The following is a 22134-nucleotide window of genomic DNA, read 5'->3' as shown; positions in this document are numbered from 1 at the left end:
TTTGGGATTTCTTTTCTGCATCTTTCCAGCCTCCCTTTATTCATAGTTCAGTATTAATGTATTATTGTGTTTGTTTTTGAGAATCGTATTGTTTTCCTTTTCAGTGTTTCTCGTGCTTCCATGTTGGCCTGTGTAAATCTGGGGGTGTCACTTGTTATCATCTTTTCCAGGAGATATTTTAAATTGAAAACTTTATTCTTGTAGTATTTCCTCTCTAGTTCTGGGCTTGTGCTGGATAGGGTCAGGAAGCTCTGGCCAGTTTGTAGGTGAAATAACCATTCCGGAGTGAAAGCCAAATTGGGTTTGGTGCAGCACCCCTTGCTACAGTTGTCGGAAGGAGGGGAGGTTGGAGCTGGCTGATATGTTCACAATCACAGCCCTTCCCTGTGTGTAGGTGAACCAGCTGATTCTCGGCCTAGAGTGAATTCCTGGTGCCTGTGCACACGACCCACCCAGGCACATGCTCCAAACGGAACAGCAGTTCATTTCATGGTGTGTTCCTCAGTCTTCTGGGAGATCTGTCCCCAGTATGCAAGGACTTCTGTTTCTGCACTCAGACCATGTAGTTGCATAGGAACCCAGTGACAAACTATTTTCCTCTGAGCCCTGTGGCCTCTGCCTATCACTCTCACAGTCACAAGGTACAAGATCTCTGCTTTCCATCCTGCAGGCTACTATTCTCAGCATGAGCTGCCTGCCATTCCCTGAGGGGGCAGAGATGAACAGCAGCCCTTAGCAAATGAACTTGCTCTTTCAGTTTGGGGAGGGGAGAAAAATAAGGCGATCTTCCTTCATGGTGGCAAGTGGGTTCGAAACCGCCTGCCTGTTCCACAGGCTGCACTCAGAGCCACTGAGGAAATCTCCCTCAGTCAGTGCTGCTGCTGGTGTTCATTGTGGTAGCCTCCTCTCACCCTGCCTGGGAAGATGGCACCTCCCAGCTAGGCACCAGCTCTGAGTATATGGAAATTGCTAGAGACACACAGTCCTTGAATGTGTCTGTTCTCACTCCTCACCTAGAGAGTCTTGCTTCTGCTCTGTAATTCTCCATAGAAAATTTCTTTTAATCTCCTGTGAATGTGGCGTTTCCTTGGTTTCCTAGGCCTTCTTTTGTTTTCCTGGCCAGTGCAACTTCTCCCTATTCAATCATCTTACATCTCTCCCTGTTTCGTAAAAGGCTTTGAAAACGTGTTCTTGAATCTCGTATCCTAGTACAGTAGTTTTCTAGATATTATGAAAATGTCTGAAAAATACATTTAGTACATGTTATTCTCTTTAATCCTCACTTTTGGACCATCCTATTAATTGATAGCTGCATTTGCAAGGTCAGAGGTCATTCAAGATGGGATGAGACCAAACCTGTCCTCTCTAACATGTGAGGAACCTTGGCCTGTCCATCTCTAAAATGAAGTAGTTAGCAGTGGTGCCCATACTAAGGGCTTGGATCTCTGGACTCAGCATGTTCTGTTCACACTAATGAATGCATAAATTGATTAACACTAAACAAATGCAGTTGTCAGGTCATTTGAGGTAGGAGATAATTGTTATAAAATGAATAGCAAACTAAGATTTATCAAAACAAATTCATTGCCTTTTAAAAATAGGAAGACGGGATAATTAAAGATGGAGTGCTCTCTGTGTATTGTACTGAGAACAAGAACATTTTGTAAATTTAGGGTTTCGCTCTAATTCCATTGTGGGAATAAAATTGTTTTTAGAACTATTTGGCTAGTAGAAGAGAGAAGTGGGAAGAATGTTGGTTGTGTTGGCAGCCTTCACGAAAAGAAATAGCTTACAAATAGAGGATGGAGGCCATATACTTGTACTTGAAGCAACATATGGAATCTGTTTAATTTATTAAACATACTGGGAGGAGTATACCTTGTCATATCCCTTCTTGCTTGCTTTGTGGTAAAGGGGAGTTGAAGGGATTTTAAAAAATTATGCTGGAGTGTAATTATAGTATTAAATTGCATGGCATAATATCCCAACTCACGCAGTAAAATTTGCACAAAAAGGCAGTGGTTAATAACATGAATCTGGTGGGGGTTAAAGAAACACAAATTGGACCGTGGACTAAATCTGTTCCTGGCCCATTAAAGGAAGTGACGGGAATGATGTGTGATATACCTGAGGTTCGAGCACTTACTCAGATGATCTGCAGGCACATTTGGCGCTGCTGTAACAAGCTTAGAATGGAATCAGAAAAGTTCATCTTTTCCGAAGTTTCCAGATTCGAGAGGCACGAAAAATAGAATCTCCATCTTTTCATTCACACCTCATAACTGAGATAGAGATAGTGGGCAAGGCTGGGTGGCAGAAAAAGTCCAGGTTTCCCACATGAGCGGAGGGAGCCTCGCTGAACCATCACCACTGCTTCCCAGGGTCTGCAGTAGCTGCAAAACGCAATTAGGAGCAGATCTGGAAGTAGAACCCAGGTACTCTGATGTGAGATGCATGTGTCCTGACCCCTACGGCAAATGCCTACCTCCAGACACGTTGTTCTGAACCAGAATTACACCGAGTTTTAGCTAAATTCATGCTTGTGTCAGTTTCTTTCAGTTGCCTGTGTATATTGCCAATTTTTCTAACTTTTCCTTACTTGGGTTTCTAATTTCTATTGGCCTGTGTCTGGTTAAACTACACCTGACAGTAAAAGATTCTATTTTCAGGATGTTAAATATTTTTAGAGCTTTTTCAAGCCATTTTCTAATTTTGCTTGATGATGGGACCAGCATTGTGAAACAGTGGGTTAAACTGCCATCTGCAAAGCTGGCAAGCCCTGTGAGTGTCCAGGATGCTACACTTCTGATCTTGCTTCCTACTAAGTTGCGTGGAAACGCAGTGGAAAATGGCCCAAGTCCTTGGGCTCTTGCACCCATGTGGAAGATCAGGATGGAGTTCCAGGCTCCTGGCTTCATCCTGGCTCACCTTTCATACCTCTCTCTCTCTTCAGCTCTCTCTCTTCAACTATCTTTCAAGTAAATAGTATTTTTTAAAAAATATAAAACAGCTTTAGGTAGGCCCAAATTCAAAATCATCATAATAATAATTTAGCTTGATGTTTCCTACATATGGAAGTCGTATATGTCTCTTGCAGTAACATGTCTTCCTTAAATGTTTAGTGTAATTAGATTCCTTAAATGTCTACTCTATAGTACCAGATTATTGTTTTTGAGAACTTGTTTGACTATTTTGTATGTATCTTTACAATTATCAATGCCAGAAGTTTGGAGGAATGGGCGTTTGATGTAGCATTTAAGATGTTCGGCTCAGAATGCACACATTCCATGTGAGAGTCACTGGGTCTGGATCCTGACTCTACCCCTAATTCCAGGTTCCTGGTAAAACATGCTTTGGGAGGCAGCAGGTGATAGTTCAGATATTTGAGTTCTTGCATCCCCGTGGGAAGCCTGTGTTGAGTTTCCAGTTCCTGGTTTTAGTCTGGCCCAGACTTGGCTGTTGTGGGCATTTGCAGAGTGAACCAGCAAATGGAATAGCATTCTCTCTTTTTTTCTGTCTCTCTGTATTTTAAATAGATAGATAAATAAATTTTGAAACTTTACAGTTTTTACCCCTTAGTTGGCAGACTTTCTAGAGGAAAAAAAAAGCAAAATTTATATATTTGAAAGGCTGAGTGACAGAGAGGGAGACACACACACACACATAAAGGGAGAGAGAGAGAAAGCTTGCATCCACTGATTCATTCCCCCCAAAGAGCCGTAATGGAGTGCTGAGCTCACAAACAGGAACTTACACAATTACACCACTTTGTTACTGATGTAACTATACTGAAATGTAATCATCTTTTTGTAAAATGTAGTGCTAGGATTTTTGCCAGTGCCTCCTCACTTTAACAACCTCCAACCTGACCCTGCTTTTAAATTATTGCTGTCTCAATTGTAAGACAGACTACTATCAAAGGACCACTTGGTTTTGTAATAAACGTCCTGTGAAATACAGCTATGCTTATTTGTTTACTTATTATCCATGGCGACTTCCCTAAGAACAGACTTGCAGGGTCTGTCACTGTGGCCAAGTGAGTAAACCCCCCACTTGTGACGCCAGCATTGCGTATTGGCACTGGTTTGTGTCCCAGCTGCTGTACCTCTGTTGCAGCTCTTTGCTAATGTCCTGGGCAAAGCAGTAGAGAGGATGGCCTAAGTATTTAGGCCTCTGCTATCCACATGGGAAAGTGGAAAGACTTTTGACTTCTGGCTTCAACCTGGCCCAACCTTGGACATTACAGCCATCTGGGGGGATTAACCAGCTGATGGAAGACCTCTCTGTGTGTCCCTCCCTCTCTCTGTAGAAATCTTTCAAATCAATCAATAAATGAATATTTTATTTTAAAAAATGACAGACAAATAATAGCAATAGAGATATTATGGCCCATAATGCCTAAAATACTATCCGGCCCTTTGAAGATAAAGCTTGCCTCCCCCATTCCCAGGCTTGCTTATTGAACTCTTACCAAATGTGAAAGCAGAGTAGGCATGAAAATAAACTTGATTGTTTGGAGAATGTAACTGACAAATTTATTGTAGCTTAGATTGAGCTATTTAACTATTCAGTGCACTGCATTGAACAATGACCCAGTTATATTATCTTCAGGTTTTCTAAGTTATGGATTTCAATAGGATTCTGTAATTTCAAGGTAAATGATGCGTATCAATTGAGGTACATTCTGACTTGATTATTTCTTTGTGTAATTGTCTTATTAAATGAAGCCAGTGGAAGATATTATAAATACCTAACCCATTAGGCTCTTCAAATTTCCTGATAAATGACTTCCACAACAGATTGCTCTTCTTATATGGAAAATGAGTGGGAAAGGAAATCAGAATTAGCCTATTGACACATTTTCTCACAATATATTGAGTTATTGCCTGTCACATGCAAATTATCATGTTTCAAAGACATATCAAGGCTCAATACAGTTTTTTAAGTTAATAGGGAAGATAAATACTCAATGAATATGAATGTTTGGCAAAGTAAAAGAAATGTTTAGAGAAAGTAGAAAATATTAGTGGTATGCAAAGAAGGGAGAGAGAAATTTCAGTGAGATTGGTAAGGGATGAGGAAAATGCTCATGGAGAAGATGGAATTTGAGATACACTTTAAGGAACTGATAAGATGTACACTGGGAGAAAGGGCACCTAAAGGCTGGGACAACATTTCAGTTATGTTTTTAGAAGAGTTGATGACAAAAAAGCACAGGTATTCCCTAGAGGGCTTAGTGGTCAGCATGGCCTGAACCTGTGGCCTCCAATGTTGCTGATCAGTCCGTGCAAATGCAGCTTATGAAAATATATTGTCATGTAGTGATTCCTTATGTTTTCCTGACCAGGACTGTATTGTACTGTGAGAGTGTGACAAAATGATTGCCTTTTTATAAATGAAACAGTGTTTGTAGATGACCAGCTGTTTTCAAAGATTTCATTTATTTATATGAAAGGCAGGGTTACAGAGAAACAGCAGGAAAAGGAGAGAGCAAGAGAGGGAAAAGGAGAGAGAGAGAGATCTTCTGGCTGACACTGCAGGTGGCCACAACAAACAAGGCCGAGTCAGGTAGAAGCCAGGAGCTGGGAGCCTCATCCAGATCTCCCACATAAGTGCGGAAGCCCAATCACTTAGTCCATCTTCTTCTGCTTTCCCAGGCGCATTATCAGAGTGCTTGACTTGAAGTGGAACAGCTGGGTCTCAGGTTGGAACCCTCATGGAATGCTGGCATGGCAGGCAATGGTTTTATCCACTATACCACAATGCAGGGTCCAAGGGCCAGAATTTTAAAATAGTTCAGTAAAAGCAAGAAATAGAAACTGTTTGAGGAGACTTCAAAAAGTTTGTGAAAAATGGAATTAAGCCTTATTTTGGTGCAAGCATTTTTAAATATGTGCATAGTTTTTTCATAATACACATGAGCTTTTTGAAGACAGTTATATGTTGGTAATTACATACTGTTTTGAAACTTTACAAAAGAATGGAGCCAAATCGTGGAGAGCTGGCTATATGCTAGTAAAGTGCATGACTGGATCCAGAAGACAATGAACAGCTAATAATTGAACATTTGTGAGCACGCTGGGTCTTTGGAGTGCTAGGTAGTGCTAGATTAGGGAAAAAAACAGCTGAGGAGACCTACTAAATATTGTGAAGTCGATGAAACAGCATAAAGGCAAGGGACCTGAAGATAAGGTGGATCTAGGAGAGAGGGTAAAGAATTGAAATCGGTAAGATTGGGTATAGGCAGCAGATTGAAAATGTTCAACATAATTTCTTATTAACATTGGAAAAATGTGGATAAACGATGTGTATGGGGACCTTGTTGTTTCTTTTACAACTTCTTGTGAATCTTAAGCTATTTCAAAGTAAAAGAGAAAATGAAAAAAGACAAGTTATTCAAAGTTACAAGTTCAGACAGGACTGAGATAATTTTGGTCACTGACTGTCACAGTGGAGGACATAGGCGCTGTCTTCAGTGCATAGCAGCTGCTCAGGTCCAGTCTGTTGTTGCCACATGGGAATGGGGCCCGACTGCATATTTTCAAGAAAAGCCAGAAATCTGGAATCTGAATTTTTCATTTGAGATTTCATTGAGATTTCTCAGTATGTACAATGAATTAAATATGTACATGTATATAGATATAGATATTAGGGGTATGTGTTTAATACAAAGGTTACATTGCCACTTGGGGTACGTGTATCCTTTATTACAGTGCCTGAGTTCAGTTTGTGGCTCTGTCCAGGCTCTAGTTCCCCGCTAATGTACACAGCTCCCTACTTATTTCTACCCACATTGGAGACCTAGCTTGAGTTCCTGGCTCCTAGCTTTGACCTAACACAGACACAGTGTTTGAGAATCTAAAAGGAATCAAACAACAGTCGGGAGACCTCTTGTCTGTTTTTGCTGTTCAATTCAACTCAGTTAAGTTAAAAAGTACTGAAATATTCTTACTATCTTGTTGGCCAAGTAAAACGTATCTGTGGAAAGTATGTTTTATCAACTCTGGATATTGCTATTCCTTTTCTTCATAGGATGTGGGCAATTAAAGGATTTGGTACTTGCGTATTGTAGCTCTGATCATAGATTTAAATCAGATCGAATTTGACACTGATGATGTATTTACAAAGTCACAGGAAATTATACTTCTTGGTAGCATGGTTGATTAGAAGTAAAGTGATGTGCTTGGAAATTCCTTATCCTACATGGAGACTTAATTAGGCTCAGGTAACTAAAACTCTGTGTGTATGTGTGTTTCTAATTTCTCCATTTGTACAACTGTCTTCACCAAGACATCATTTATGTTGATAACATTGCTATTTTCAATATGGAAATTTTATTCCTTGAAAAATATTTTATAATAGGCTTTATGTGACAAACATTTTCCTTTTTCTTCTTAGTGATAGTTCACAAGCTTTCCAAGCTGATACTGTGAGGATTAGAAGAAACAGTTCAACATTCATAAATCGGCCAAATCTGGTAAGGAAATGCTTATGGCATGCTGCTTGCCTGAGATGTGTGCTTGTTGGTTTTAACCGGGGATTCCCAAACTTGCACCTGCGAGAAGGGTTTACTAAACTACAGACAGCCCAATTTCACCCCTAGAGTTTTTGATTCAGTAAGTCTGTAGTGGAGTTTGAGAATTTGCATTTCTAACAAAGTCTCACTGTGAGAAACTGTGCTGTAAACATTACTGAAGGCAAAAATCAAGCACATCATCTATAGTTCGGATGACTTCTGCAGCTGTAGCAGAATTAGTTTTTAAGTCTTATGTGGATTTAACACTGAGATTTGTTTTCATGTATAAAACCAGCTGGCATCCACTTTTGGAAAATTTGTAGGATCTTCTAAGAATTGTTTTCAGGCTTTTAGTTTGACTTTTATCTCACATTTATCTTGACCTGTAAATAAAATTTGCTTTTCATGGTATTATAATAAAATCTCTAATAACGATTGTGTGATTTACTCTGTAAACACAGAAAATATACTTGTAAATCAGTAAGCCAAAATGAATAAATGATTTATTATATGATTTTGTTATTGAATTGAGTTTCATATAACAACTGTTTTAAGTGCACCATTCACTGACATTTAATGCATTAACAAATTTGCTCAACCATTACCTCTAGTTTCAAAACATGCGTATCCTTGTCTTGTTACTGATCTTAAGGGGAAAGTTTTCAGTCTTTTCCAATGAATTTGATCTTATATCTGGAATTTTGGTAAATGTTCTGTATCATTTTAAGGAGATGCCCTTCTCTTGCTGAGAATTTATTTATTTATTTTTTCACTAAGGGCCAATGTTGTGGTACAGTAGGTTAAGCAAACACTTGTGATGCTGGCGTCACATGTTGAACCACCAACTCAAGTTGCAACTAGTTCTGATTCAGCTGCCTGTTGCTGTCCCTGAGAAGGAAGTAAAAGACAGCTGATGTACTTGGGTCCTTGCCACCCATGTGGGAGACCAGAATGAAGTTCTAGGTTCCTGCCTTCAAACTGGCCCAGCCCCAGCTGTTGCTGCCATTTGGGGAGTAAATCAATAGATGAAACATCTCTCTCTTTGTCTCTTCCTCTGTCTCTCTTTTTGGCTATGCCTTTCAAATACATAAATAACTCTAAAAATCTTAAAGAAAACATTTTATTAACAATACTCGTATACATTTATGGGCTTCAGTGTGACACTTCAAAACATATATACAATCTGTAGTGATCAAATAGAATAATAAACATTTTTCCCCTTCTTTACCATTACTTTATAATTGGAAGCTTGGAGCATCTCTCTTCTCTATTTGTTCATACAATAAATAATAGGTCACTGTAAACTGTAGTCTTCCCTCTATGCTGTGTATCACTAGGAACTTACTCCTTCTGCCTCACTCTGATTTGGTCCCCATTATTCAGATTCCCTACCTCTCCCAGCTTCTAGTTACCACTATCTTTCATTGAGATTTTTTTCCAGCTTCCAAATGAAAGGGATAATATTGTATTTTTTCCTTTCCATATGGCTGCTTTGAGCATCAAATACTTTATTTCAAGTGCTTCTTCCAGACCTCTAGAGATGATTCTATGACTTACCCCTTTTGTTCTGTTCATAGGGTGTATTACATTGGTTTTCTTATGTTAAAGCACCATTGCATTCCTAGGGTAAATTTTTTTCATCTTTGTTCTTCACATGTGTTTTTCTTTTCTTGTATTAGCTTTGTTGACTTTCATATTCAGTCATGCCACCCTCCTAGTATATTAGAAGGACCAGCATTACAACTGTGTGAATAAAGCTACCATCTACAGTACTGGTGTCCCATATGGGCACTAGTTAGAGTGAGTCTTGGTTGCTCCACATGCAGTCCAGCTTCCTGCTAATGCACCTGGGAAAGAAGCAAAAGATGGCCTAAGAGCTTGGGACCCTGCATGCCCACAATGGGAGATATAGATGAAGCTTCTGGCTCCTGGGTTTGTTTTGGCCTAGCCCTGGCTGTTGTGGCCATTTGAGGAGTGAACCAGTGGATCTTTCTGGCTAGGACTCTCTCTTAGTGACTATCTTTTGACTAAATAATCTTTAAAATATTTGAATTTTTTTCTATTTTGCTTATGAGAGAGCTGGAATAGGATTGGTGTTAAAATTTCAAGTTTTTGGTGGAGTTCACTAGTGAAGACATCCGGTATTATATTTTTCTTGTTGGAAGATTTTTTCATTATCTCTTGTATGGATCTGTTGAAATGTTCTATTATTGAGTCAGGTTTTTTTTTTTATTTTTAAGATTCACTTATTTTCGTTGCAAAGACAGATTCACAGAAAGGAGAGACCAGGGGAAATACCTTCTATCTGCTGTTTACTCCCTAAATGGATGCAAAGGCTAGAGCTGAACCAATCCAAAGTTAATAGCCAGGAGCCTCTTCCAGGTCTCCCATGCAGGTGCAGGGTCCCAAGGCTCTAAGCTGTCCTCCCATGTTTTCCCAGGATACACGCAGGGAGCTGGATGGGAAGCGGAGCCGCTGAAACACAAACCTACGCCCATATGGGTAGATTTATTTTCAGATCTCTGAGTACTCTCCATAGTGTCTTCCATTATGATTGTACTAGTTTACATTATTTTGTAATGGTGGCTATCTTTCTGTATTTCTGTGTGTAATACATTCTTACATGTCTTTTGTAAGGCTGTGAAAGTGCTGACTAATTCTTTATATTTCTGTTTGGGAAGATCTTTATTTCATCTTCATTCATAAATGAGAGCTTTTCAGGGTGTAATAGGTTCAATGGAAGGTGAGACACAACAGAGGCAAGTATCTGGCTTGTGTAAGTGATGGGATGTAGTACCACAGGAAAAGAATCCCACGCACAGATGTGTTATCTTCAGACATACTGTATTTGAAGCTCTTAGGTGCTTCATAGTGGAGATTCTGAATATGCTAGTTTGAATTTCAGGGTAGAGATCTTGGCAAAAGTCTACATTTGGGGATTATCAGTAGACTGTCATTTAAAGCTAAATAAATTAATGAAATGACCATGGAGAGGATAAAGAGAAGGGGCTGCAAGACAAAAATGTAAATATCATCAGTCAGAACAAGAGTGCAAAGACTTAGATGAAATTGTCAGAGAGGTGAAGGGAGATTCAGAGGAGTTTTTTTGTGCAAAACAAAGGGCAATTATAAGTGGTCAGATGTTCTTTGAAGTACTGAAAATGAGATCATTCATAAAGTTCTTATATTTGAAAGCAATTTTTGTGGCGAGAGATGGGATGACATTAATCCAAATTGCACTGGGTTGAGCAATGACTGATAGCTGAGAGCCTAATAAATGGCGCTATACACGCAATCTCAGTGATTTGGGGGAAATCTTGCCCGGCTGAGAACCTATTGAATGATGCTATGCATACAGCCTCAGCTACGTGGGAGCAGTCTGTTCCTTCTCCAATTCCTCATCTAGAAGAGAAGAATGTAATAGTATCTGCATTTGGGTTTCCGATGATGATTAATCTTTGTCAAACACTCAGCCTAGAACTGGTACGTGCTAAATGATTACTAAATAGGAGAGAATTTTAGTGACAGTACATGCATACAGTAGAATTTTTAAATATGTATAATATTCCTTAGGAATTCTAGGATTTTAATTCACATAAAGTTTAGCTTAATATAATACACATTTATAATAAGCCATCTTAAATAACAGTTGGCATTTGACTGAACTGAAATTATATTATCTTCATTGTTAGAATTTCAATGCTCACTTAATTAGCTTGATATATATGTATATATCAAATTAATCACTATTATAAGACTCATAAGAATATGAAGGGTCTTTTTTTCACAAACTTCTTTTTTTTTTTTAAAAGATTTATTTATTTTTATTGAAAAGTCAGATTTTACAGAGAGAAAGCTACAGAGAAAGATCTTCTGTCCACTGATTCATTCCCTAAGTGGCGTCAGTGGCCGGAGCTGAACTGATCTGAACCCAGGAGCTTCTTCTAGGTCTCCCACACGGGTGCAGGGTCCCAAGGCTTTGAGTAGTCCTTCACTGCTTTCCCAAGCCACAAGCAGGGAGCTGGATGGGAAGCAGAGCTACTGGGACATGAACTGGCACACATTTGAGATCCCAGCGCATGCAAGGCAATGACTTTAGCCATTCGGCAACTGTGCTTATCCCTATGAGGGCAGCTTGGGAGAAAAAAAAAAAAAGGTTTCTAGCAGCCGGTTGTGTATATACTAAAACTGAGATGTCAAGGAAGTAGTTACAGGATGTGGTTAAGAACTTGCAATTTCTAGGTGGAGGAATCCACTATGGGAGGAGGGGGGTGGGAGGGGTGGGGGGACCCCCCCAGTGCTTACAAAACTGTATCACATAATGCAATGTTAATAACAAATAAAAAAAAACAAATGGTAAAAAAAAAAAGAACGTGCAATTTCTAACATATTGGTCACTCAATACCATGTTAATTAACTTCAAAAAAAAAAGTGTGTGGAAAATAAATGTTATAAAGAAAGCTATTCTAGATTAAAAAATTTTTACACCATAATAAACTTACTTTTAATTCCCCTTTTCCATGAAATAACAACATTTTAAAAACTTATTTGAGAAGTTGGGGGACGTGCTGGGCAAGACAGAGATACACATGTTCTGATTCATTAGCCAGATGTCCACAAGGCCAGGATCAGGCTGGACCAAAGCTGGGACCCACATGGGCAGCAAGAACCCAGCTGCTTCTACCATTCCCACTGCCTTCCAGATTTGTTGTAGCAGGAAGCTGGACTTAGACATTGGAAATCAAAGGCAGGTGCTGGTATGTGGGGCAAGGTGGGCTCTTAGGTACTTCACAGTGGAGTATCATAACCCCTAGGCCAAATGCCCATGGAACTTTCTGAAGTACCTTTGGGTACTAACCTTCAGTATAGAAAAACTGAATTATTTAGAATGATGTATTGAATTAGAATACTTTTTCTCTGAGGGACAGAATTACAGAAGATGTAAACATAAGGAGCATTAATTATCACAAATAATATACCGCAAGGAAAGCAGAAATGTCTGGGTTTGTTTATTGCTTGGTACTGTCATGAGAGCTGTAGGTTCCTTCCATTTCTCTGTGCTTCCTTCCTTGGTTCTTTCACTAACCTGTATGTTAAGTAGAGCCAGCGTTCAGAATCCATGCACAGCACGATCTTATATCTATTTACGCATGTGCAGATGGATATGTACAGAGCAAGGAATCATAAGAAGGATTCTGTTTCTACTTTGGGCATCTCCATAGTATTTGAATATTTTTTACGGAATAGGAATAATGTAAATGTTTTCATTTGTAGTTGACACATTGCATCATAAAACAGAAACGCCATTCTTGAAAAAACATGTAAATATTGCTGAAGATATTATAAACCATACACTTAGGAGGTCAATTCCATTGTCTGGTGTTATTGGAATTAGTGCCACAGGTACATAGACTAGGTAAATTCATAGTGAAATGAAGATTGGGGGTTAACACATGTGGGGGAGGGAGGAATTCATATGGAGAAAAGACTTGTGGAGACTGGTTGTATAACAATGTGAGCGTATTTGACACTACTGGATTATGCACTTAAAACATGTAAATTTTATAGTATGTGTATTTTACCCCAATTTAAAAATTTAGGTTATTTTTCTGCATTTGAATATAGGTAAATGATGTTTCAGAAAACATTACTGTAAGGAGGCCAGTGCTATGGCATAGTAGGCTAAGCTTCTGCCCACAGTGTCAAAATCCCATATGGGTGCCAGTTTGGGTCCCAGCTGCTCCACTTTCAATCCATCTCCCTGCGTAACTCCTGGGAAGCCAGAGGAGAATGGCTCAAGTTTTGGGCCCCTGCACCTATGTGGAATATTGACAGGAAGCTCCTGGCTCCTGCCTTTGGATCAGTCAACTCCAGCTGTTGTGGCCATTTAAAGAGTAAACTAGTGGATAAAATATCTCTCTACTTCTTTTCTCTCTCTCTCTCTCTCTCTTTCTCTCTGTTCTATTCTGTGTAACCTTTCAAATAAAAACACATCTTAACAAAATAAAACATCACTGTGACAGAGAATGTGGAGGCACCATGGATTTTATTTATCACAAGAATAAAGATACATATTTCCCAAGCATTATAAGAAGTGCTTATCTCACAATTATTTTTGCTTAATTAAGTGCACATATTTTCTTCAGCACTTTCAGGAAATCATTCAAAACCTTCTAATGAACCGAAACCCAGGGCATCTTCTGACTTTGGGGATTCGATCATGCAGGGTCCCTACACCTTGCCCGGACATCTCCTGGCACTTCTGCTGCATCTGGGCACAGTGGCACCATGTTTCTCTCCCTTTACCCTCTTATTGCAAAGGAAACAGGGAGAATGTCTCATCTCTCTTGCTGGGAAGGCTGTTTTACTTGAATGATTCAGCTGTTTTAATATGTGTGTGATTGGATTTGGATTTTGTTCATTCGCAGCTTTGAACCCTAATTTCAGTTTGTATTTGCTGCCTGTCTAGTTTGCACTCAATTTGCATTAAGTGTCATTGAAAGCTACTTTAAATCATTTCTGAAGCCAAGTAGATATTTCTAAGCATAGCATCTAATTTTTCATTCAGAATTTTATTCATTATCTAATGATGAAGATTTTGTCTAGTAACTATAGTAGGAAAATGATTACAGATAACAAATCCAGGCCCGGTGCAGTAGCCTAGTGGCTAAAGTCCCTGCCTTGAATGTGCACGCATCCCATATGGGCGCTGGTTCTAATTCTGGCAGCCCTGCTTCCCATCCAGCTCCCTGCTTATGGCCCGGGAAAGCAGTTGAGGATGGCCCAGAGCTTTGGGACCCTGCACCTGTGTGGGATACCCAGAAGAGGTTCCTGGTTCCCAGCTTTGGATAGGCTCCTGGCTCCTGGCTTTGGAATGGTTCAGCTCTGGCCATTGCAGCTCTTGTGGAGGTGAATCATCAGAGGGCAGATCTTCCTTCTCTTCTCCTCTCTATATATCTGACTTTCCAATAAACATAAAATAAATCTTTAAAAAAAATGAAAACAAACCCAAGAAAGTTGGTTTTTTAAAAAGATTTATGTTTATTGCAAAGACAGATACACAGAAAGGAGGAGAGACAGAGAAAGTAGTTTTGTAATGATGCTTTTGCAATATTAGTTCTCTGTGATTTTTTTTTGAGTGGAACTGAAGTTGGCCTTTGCTCTGAATTCCTGCATCTGGTAGAGTACCTCCAGGCTCCACCTCGGGCTGGCATTCTGGCTTCCTGCAGAGGATGTTTCCTCTAGAAAATGAGAGAAAGAGCAATGGGAAATTTACACAAAAGACAACAATGGAGTTAATGGGCATCTCCGGAAACTTTTTGTTTCCATTCCAGTACTTTGCTTCCTGAAAAATGAGTGAAGGTAATTCCATTTGCAAACACCACCTTAGTACTTAACTGAATAGAATTTTCTTCAAAAAGCCTTGTTTTCTTCAATCTGTTTCCCACATTATAACTAGACAGGCAATCTAGTACAAATGTTTCATCTACATTTTATCAAATAAAATCTTCCTATGGCGTATGATTTTTCTAGTCAAACGTCACTCTTTCTTATCACAGACATGTCACTGCATTCCTGCTGATATTATCAACCTGTCAGGCAACCGTCTCATATTCCCTCGATGCAATCTTTCAAACAGAAAGTTTAAGCCTTTGCCATGCTTTATGTATTAAAAAATAATATCTTCTGGGAAGTCACTTATAATTAGTTTACAACAGTTTTCCAAGCTATGTAGTTAATTTTTTTTTTTAAAGTGCACTGTGGCATAATAACCTCCACCTCTGCCTGCAACACTGTCATCCCTTATAGGAACTGGGTTCACATCCCAGCTGTTCCACTTCTAACCCTGCAGGCAAACACATGTAAACCATCTCTGTTCTTCTTGTGGTACCTCTGCGTTTCAAATAAAATGAATAAACAAACAAACAAAAGAAACCCCACCAACTTTTTAAAATAATGTGTCATTGTATAACAACTAAATTACTACAATTTCTATATGGATTATATGGATATATTTAAGCTCAGGTTCACACATCTTTTCAATTAAATTATGAATTTTACAGGCCCGGTGCCATGGCCTAGCGGCTAAAGTCCTCACCTTGAATGTGCCAGAATCCCATGTGGGCGCTGGTTCTAATCCCGGCAGCTCCACTTCCCATCCAGCTCCCTACTTGTGGCCTGGGAAAGCAGTCGAGGATGGCCCAAAACCTTGAGACCCTGCACCCAGCATGGGAGACCCAGAAGAGGTTCTGGTTCCTGGCTTCGGGTTAGCGCAGCACCGGCCATTGCGCTCACTTGGGGAGTGAATCATCAGAGGGAAGATCTTCCTTCTGTCTCTCCTCCTCTCTGTATATCTGACTTTGTAATAAAAATAAATAAGTCTTAAAAATAATGTAAAAATGTTTTTAAAAAGATTATGAATTTTATAAACCTTAGTGTTTTGTATTATGCACACACACACACATATTATATCACTTCCAGACATTGAAATAATGAAGACATATGCCAGGTATTCTGCTAGGTGTAACATGCATTACCACCTTTATCATATTTAATGTAAGTAGATGCTTGAAAGATAAACTCTAATATTTGTTCATGATAATATTTTCTGTAAAAACACACAATATATAGCATGTAAGCTTTGTTTAGAACAAATTTCCTGATTTTCATGAGTAGGGCCAATTGGTTGCGTTACGCATTTATGCTAGAAATTTCCTTGAAATATCAATCGTAGGACCCGATTAGTATATGCCAGTCTGTGTTACTGACCAGTTAATAGCCCATAGCTGTCACATACTCTCTCTTTTAAATTTTAAAATTTATTTATTTGAAAGAGAGAGAGAGAGAGATTCTTCCATCTGCTGATGAACACAACAGTCAGGGCTGAGCCACTGTATAGCCAGGACCCAGGACCCAGGAGTTTCAGCCAGTTCTCACTTGTGGGTGGCAAGAGCCCAAACACTAGATCATTTTCTGCTGGTTTTCCTAGGCCATTAATGGGGAGCCAGATCAGAAGTGGAGTAGCATCATCGCTTCTGGGTCTTTTGGTTAAGATCAAGTATAGAAGAGGAGTAGCTGGGGCACAAACTGATCCCCATATGACATACTGGTGTTGCTGGCAGTGACTACCTGCTGTGCCACAATGGCAGCCATGACAGTCTCCTTTTTTATACCCCCTCTCTAGAAAGGAACTGAATGAGGCTCAGGGCTGATGATTATCTGAGCATGTCTACTCTAAATTAAATAGATGAGGCTGCTAAGTATAAATTGTTTTTTCAACACCACAGTAGATAGTTTTTCCACCATTAGAATTTTTGGAACATGGTATTTAAAGTTTGCCATGGCATTTAAAGTTTGCCAGCATCTTCACTCTTTTAGCTTTAGAGCCCTGTCTCTCTTCATGGACTCCTGGTGTTTCATTCACACACAGTTAATAAAAATATAATAACATTGCTTAAAAGAAGCCTAGAACTTTCGCTTTTGTGTCACATGCTGTCAAACTCCTTGTCTACAAGGCTCCACTCGATGCCACGTTTGTCATACCTTTCTTACCTGTGTCTCTCACCTCCTAGCTCTCTGCACATCCGCTTCCTCTTTGCTCTTTATTCCCACCTCATTTTGCCTCCATTTAACATTCATTACCTTGTCTCTTATATAATATTTATTTACATTATTGGTTTTTGCAGTAGATCTTAAGGTCTCTGAAGCTATGACTTATAAGTGTTTCTATATAGTCAGTTTTTACTCTGTGAAGAGAAAAGCAGATTCTTAAGCATAAGGACTCAAAAATACTGAAATGTGAAAGGCATAATGAATTATGCCATAATGAATTATTACAGTGAAGTGATTGTTGTTGTTAAATAGAATTTATTTGCGTTACATTTGCCAACCATCAGGGAAGGAACACAGAGCCGTGTATAGAAAAGAATGTAGATGGCCTTTATTGCAGGGAGCTTTGGTCACGGGGTTCCCTTCCCCGTGTAACAGAAAGACAGACGTGAAGCAGGGAGCTACAGAAGAAAAGAAAAAGCCAGGCGGAGTTGTGCAAGGGAGTTTTAAACCACCCCACCCCCCGACATGGAAGCTGAAGCAGGGGTCACTTCAGCCCTTATTTGGTGGGGAATATTGGCTGGTGCCTGTCACTGGTGCAGCAGCAATCCTGTTGCCTGAGAGGTACGCCAGAATGCTGCTGTCCCTTCTGATCTCAGCCTGAAGTCAGGGTGACATACTGGGCTGGAAGCCAGCGCCACACTCCTCCAGGAACAGTGGCAAGCATCATTTTGTAATGGATTTTCAATTATCCACCTACAAGTTTTTACTGTCATTTTTATTATCTTACCTTATATCTTCTTGTTTCTTCTATCTTCTGAGTAATGGTTGGAAAAAGCAAACTGATTTTCGCACTTTAAGTAAAATACAATGATACCTGAAAAATTTCCTGGAAAGTGGAATTAAAAGGTCATTTACTTGAGGGCAAAATTTTTTGAAGTCCATGCATAGTTTTTCCGATAATACACATTTTCAGGGACTATCAAAACCTCTTGATGCCTGGATTTCAAAAGTCTTCTGTAACGAAGTTGGTCTTTCAGTCCTAATTTTCTCAAAAATTTTTAACTGCTCTTGATAATTAGTGAAGTAATAAGATCCTTCAAAATCCATGTTACGCATTTAGAATCCAATCGAAATTGAGATTATCTGCAACATAGAGCCATTTATTTACCCAACATATTTTTTGAGCACTCATCTCACTCACCGGCTTGCTCCCTTTTGACCATCATCACCTATTGGCCTTAATTAGGAACCTCAGATTGATCTTTTCCTCTTTCTGGTCACTTCTCTAACCTGCCTCGTTCTCTTCAACTCTGCCTTTTTCATTCAGATCTTCAGAACCTTTGATTGGTCTGCAGCCTGCTTCTAGTCCCTTTCCCTTCTGCTCCCAATTAATTCTGTGTTAGGCTGAATACATATAACGTTCCTTTTTTTCACCAGGTGTGTTCTTGTTTAAAACACCTTTGGGGTTAAATACTCCTAGGAACGTACACGAGGAACCTATGCTTTGAGTTTCCCGTTGGGCTCATAGGCTGAAGCCCAGAGACAATCTGGTTTCTGCCAGATTTCCTCATGTTTGTTTCCTGCCACTCCTCATGTACCAAGTTGTAATCATCTTGAACATCTCTCTTCCTGAAACTTGTCTCCCTGCCTGAGCATCTGTTCTTATGCTTGGAAAGTCTTCCTGCGTCTCCTTCATATGAGTTCATACCTCCTATGTGGAGCTTTTTCCAAGCCCTTATATACAGGCCTCTCTTCTTTCAATTCCCACAAATTAACATTCTATTCTGGCACTTACTGATAGCCTGGTTTTCCTTAAATACATCACGAATTGCTCTCAGATAGAAAAATGTCTCATTTGTCTCTGGAATTTTAGACCCCAACAAGGTGTTATAGCACATAGTAAGTGCATATTGAATATCTTTGATTACAACTATATGCGCCTTTAAGACCTGATGTGAAAGTAAGATTATAGTAAAATATCTGCAATTCTGAGAAGTAATCAGGGTACAGATGGAATGTACAAGTGAATTCAGAAACTAAATGCTTTTTTTTCACAATTAGCTATAAATCCCTCCTCTTTTCATTTACCTCTTGTGTGAGTCCTCTCAAGCTTTGAGAAGATTAAAAAGGAGAAGGTAGTTCTGAAACAGAAAAAGGTGCTAGACAGTGAGTGTCTTAGTAACCAAGAGTAGAATGTTCCAAACTACTTGAACTTTATTGCCTCAAGTCATTGTATATTATGAAATTTTGGTTTCCCCAGCTAAATTGCTGGGGAGTTAGCTGCCAATTTAATGCTTGTTTCAGCTTTTTTTCCTGGATATTATCTCTCACTATGTTTTAATGATGGGATACACACAAACAAAATCTTCTATTAATATTCTGCCCTACCTTTCTGTATTTTGCTCCTTTTTGAAATACATGGGCTTTTAATCAGTATATTTAATCAAGATCCATTTTGAAATTTTTTAAAAGATTTTTAAAATTTTTTATTGCAAAGTCAGATATACAGACAGGAGTGGAGACAGAGAGGAAGACCTTCCATCCACTGGTTCACTCCCCAAGTGACTGCAATGGCCAGAGTTGAGCCAATTCAAAGCTAGGAGCCAGGAGCTTCTTCCAGGTCTTTCATGCAGGTGCAGGGTCTCAAAGCTTTGGGCCATCCTGGACTGCTTTCCCAGGCCACAAGCAGGAAGCTGGATGGGAAGTAGAGCTGCCAGGATGCAATCCAGTGCCCATATGGGATCCTGGTGCATGCAAGGCTAAGACTTTAGCTACTAGGTCATCGCACCAGCTAGTGAAGCGATTGCACTTCACCGGTTCATGTTTTGTGCATGTATGTATTCATATGTGCGTGCATATATGCTTAAAAAAATCAAATTCCAGTTTGGTTTTTTAACTTTTGAATTTAAATGCTACCACCACTGGAATGCATTAAACACACATTACTTTAGGAGTCCACCATTGACTAATGTTTAGAAATAACTAGACAAGTTTAAACTTAAAATATTATCAGACTAATTCTCCAGCTGCAGAGTGGGCATCCCATATGGGTGCTGTTTCAAGTCCTGGCTGCTTCACTTCTGATCCAGCTCCCTGCTTGTGGGCCTGGGAAAGCAGTGAAGGATGGGACAAGTCCTTGGGCCCCTGCACCCATATGGGAGACCTGGAGAAAGCTCCTATCTCCTCGGGTTGGATTGGTTCAGCTCTGGTCATTGTGGCTCTTTGGGATGGAACCAGAGAATGGAAGATCTCTGTTTCTCTCTGTCTTTCCTTCCTTCTATAAATTTGCCTTTGAAATAGAAAGTATTCTGTAAAAAAAAAAGTTAAAAATTAAAGCATGCTGACTTTTACATTTTAAATTTCAGTTGTTCACACCATCTTCCATTCGTACTTCAAACAACCGCATCGATCAGATAAAACAGGTAAAAGTCTTTGAAAATAGAAAGCTGTTCATTTAAAAAAGTGAATTTTAATTTTCTTTTAAGAAATACATATGTTTCAATAACTAAGTGAAGTCATATAATTGAATTTTAATTTCAGGAATGATTTTGTAAAAGATTTATTTATTTTTATTGGAAAGTCAGATATACAGAGAGGAGGAGGAGAGACAGAGAGGAAGATGTTCCATCCGATGATTCACTCCCCAAGTGAGCGCAACGGCCAGAACTGAGCCTATCAGAAGCCAGGAGCCAGGAGCCTCTTCCAGGTCTCCCACATGGGTGTAGGGTCCCAAGGCTTTGGGCCGTCCTCAACTGTTTTCCCAGGCCATAAGCAGGGAGCTGGATGGGAAGCAGGGCTGCCGGTATTAGAACTGGTGCCCATATGGGATCCCAGTGTGCTTGTAAGTTGAGGACTTCAGCCACTAGGCTATCACGTGGGGCAGAATGATTTTTTTACAACAAAAACTCCAAAATCCTTTATTATTTGGGATATTAAATATTGTAATAAATTGATAGTTTCCAGAAATATTGCATACTGTTATGCCTTGAATCTAGGTTTTTTTCCAGGGACCTCAATGAAGAATGTTATATAAAAATAGGTTTGTAATAATTGTAGCACTGTTTTTCACTTAAACCCACTGAACACTTTCTTGGCAGAGAAATTGGCCCTTATCTTTTGGTTTGCCCCTTAGTGATTTGGATTCAGGGATACATTGCACTTCACTGGTTCATGTTTTGTGCATGCATGAATTCATATGTGCACGCACATATGCTTAAAAACATAATTCTAATACAGAATTAAAACCTAATTATTCAAGCATTAGCCATAGAACTGAAAAGATCAAATCACCTCTTTATCACAATTGGTGGGATTTTTCAGACTCAACTCTAAGCAGACTGTGTTACGGGGTGCGAGCGAGATCGCACCAGACATGTCTAAGGTTTATTAAGGAGTCTTTATTAACTAAGCTTGGTGATAATAGAGCATACTAGAAACAGCACAAGGACGTGGGGGGAAGAGTAAACAAGGAGAGGTGAAGGAGCAATCACTGGCTGCACTCCATAACAACTGTTGTTTCAAGGCAGAGATTAACTGTTATGAAGCACTTATTATTCACTTACCACTAATAATAATACAATAGATATTTTATATCAGTCATCTTGTTTCATTTCACAATTACCTTATATTGTCACACACTAAAGATAAGAGGAATTTAGTATTTTTTACCCAGTGATCTTAAGATAATGAATATCAGAACCAAGATATAACTCTAAATTAGGTCATCCACCAGCAAAAAGTATGTGAAAATATTCTTTTGCTCTTTTGTAGACAAAATTTTCTTTTACTGTTTTCTTTTACTGTTTGTGTGTTTATTCAATGGGTCTTCAAAAAGTTCATGGAAATGCATATTTTGTTATCTACGCTTGGATTTCAAGATTTTTCTGCCCTCTCTGTATATCTGACTTTTCAATAATGATAAAAATAAAACCTTTAAAAATGCGATTTAGCGAAACAAGTATTAAAAATGCTACTGCTATTATATTGTGTGTGAAGGTTGCCTTATATCAGAGGAACTATTAAGGGAGGACATAGGAAACACTCTCCAAGATGCAGGAACGGGGAAA

The 22134-nt window shown here is 39.2% G+C and overlaps 1 protein-coding gene across 1 annotated transcript in view; it reads left to right on the top strand.

Moving 5' to 3' along the window:
- The window catches only part of LOC121169463 (P2R1A-PPP2R2A-interacting phosphatase regulator 1-like), a 58399-nt gene that overhangs the window by 1992 nt on the left and 34273 nt on the right, over positions 1-22134 (top strand). The window contains exons 2-3 of the mRNA XM_041000058.1: positions 7399-7477; positions 20434-20490. Coding sequence (XP_040855992.1) covers positions 7399-7477; positions 20434-20490 — 136 coding nt within the window. The remainder of the gene's footprint in view (positions 1-7398; positions 7478-20433; positions 20491-22134) is intronic.

The sequence above is a fragment of the Ochotona curzoniae genome, unplaced genomic scaffold (genome assembly GCF_017591425.1).
Source record: "Ochotona curzoniae isolate NIBS_2020 unplaced genomic scaffold, NIBS_Ocur_1.0 scaffold_1852, whole genome shotgun sequence".
Lineage (NCBI taxonomy): Eukaryota > Metazoa > Chordata > Mammalia > Lagomorpha > Ochotonidae > Ochotona > Ochotona curzoniae.
The sequence above is the reverse complement of the archived record's forward strand: the minus strand, read 5'-3'. Positions and strand labels throughout refer to the sequence as shown.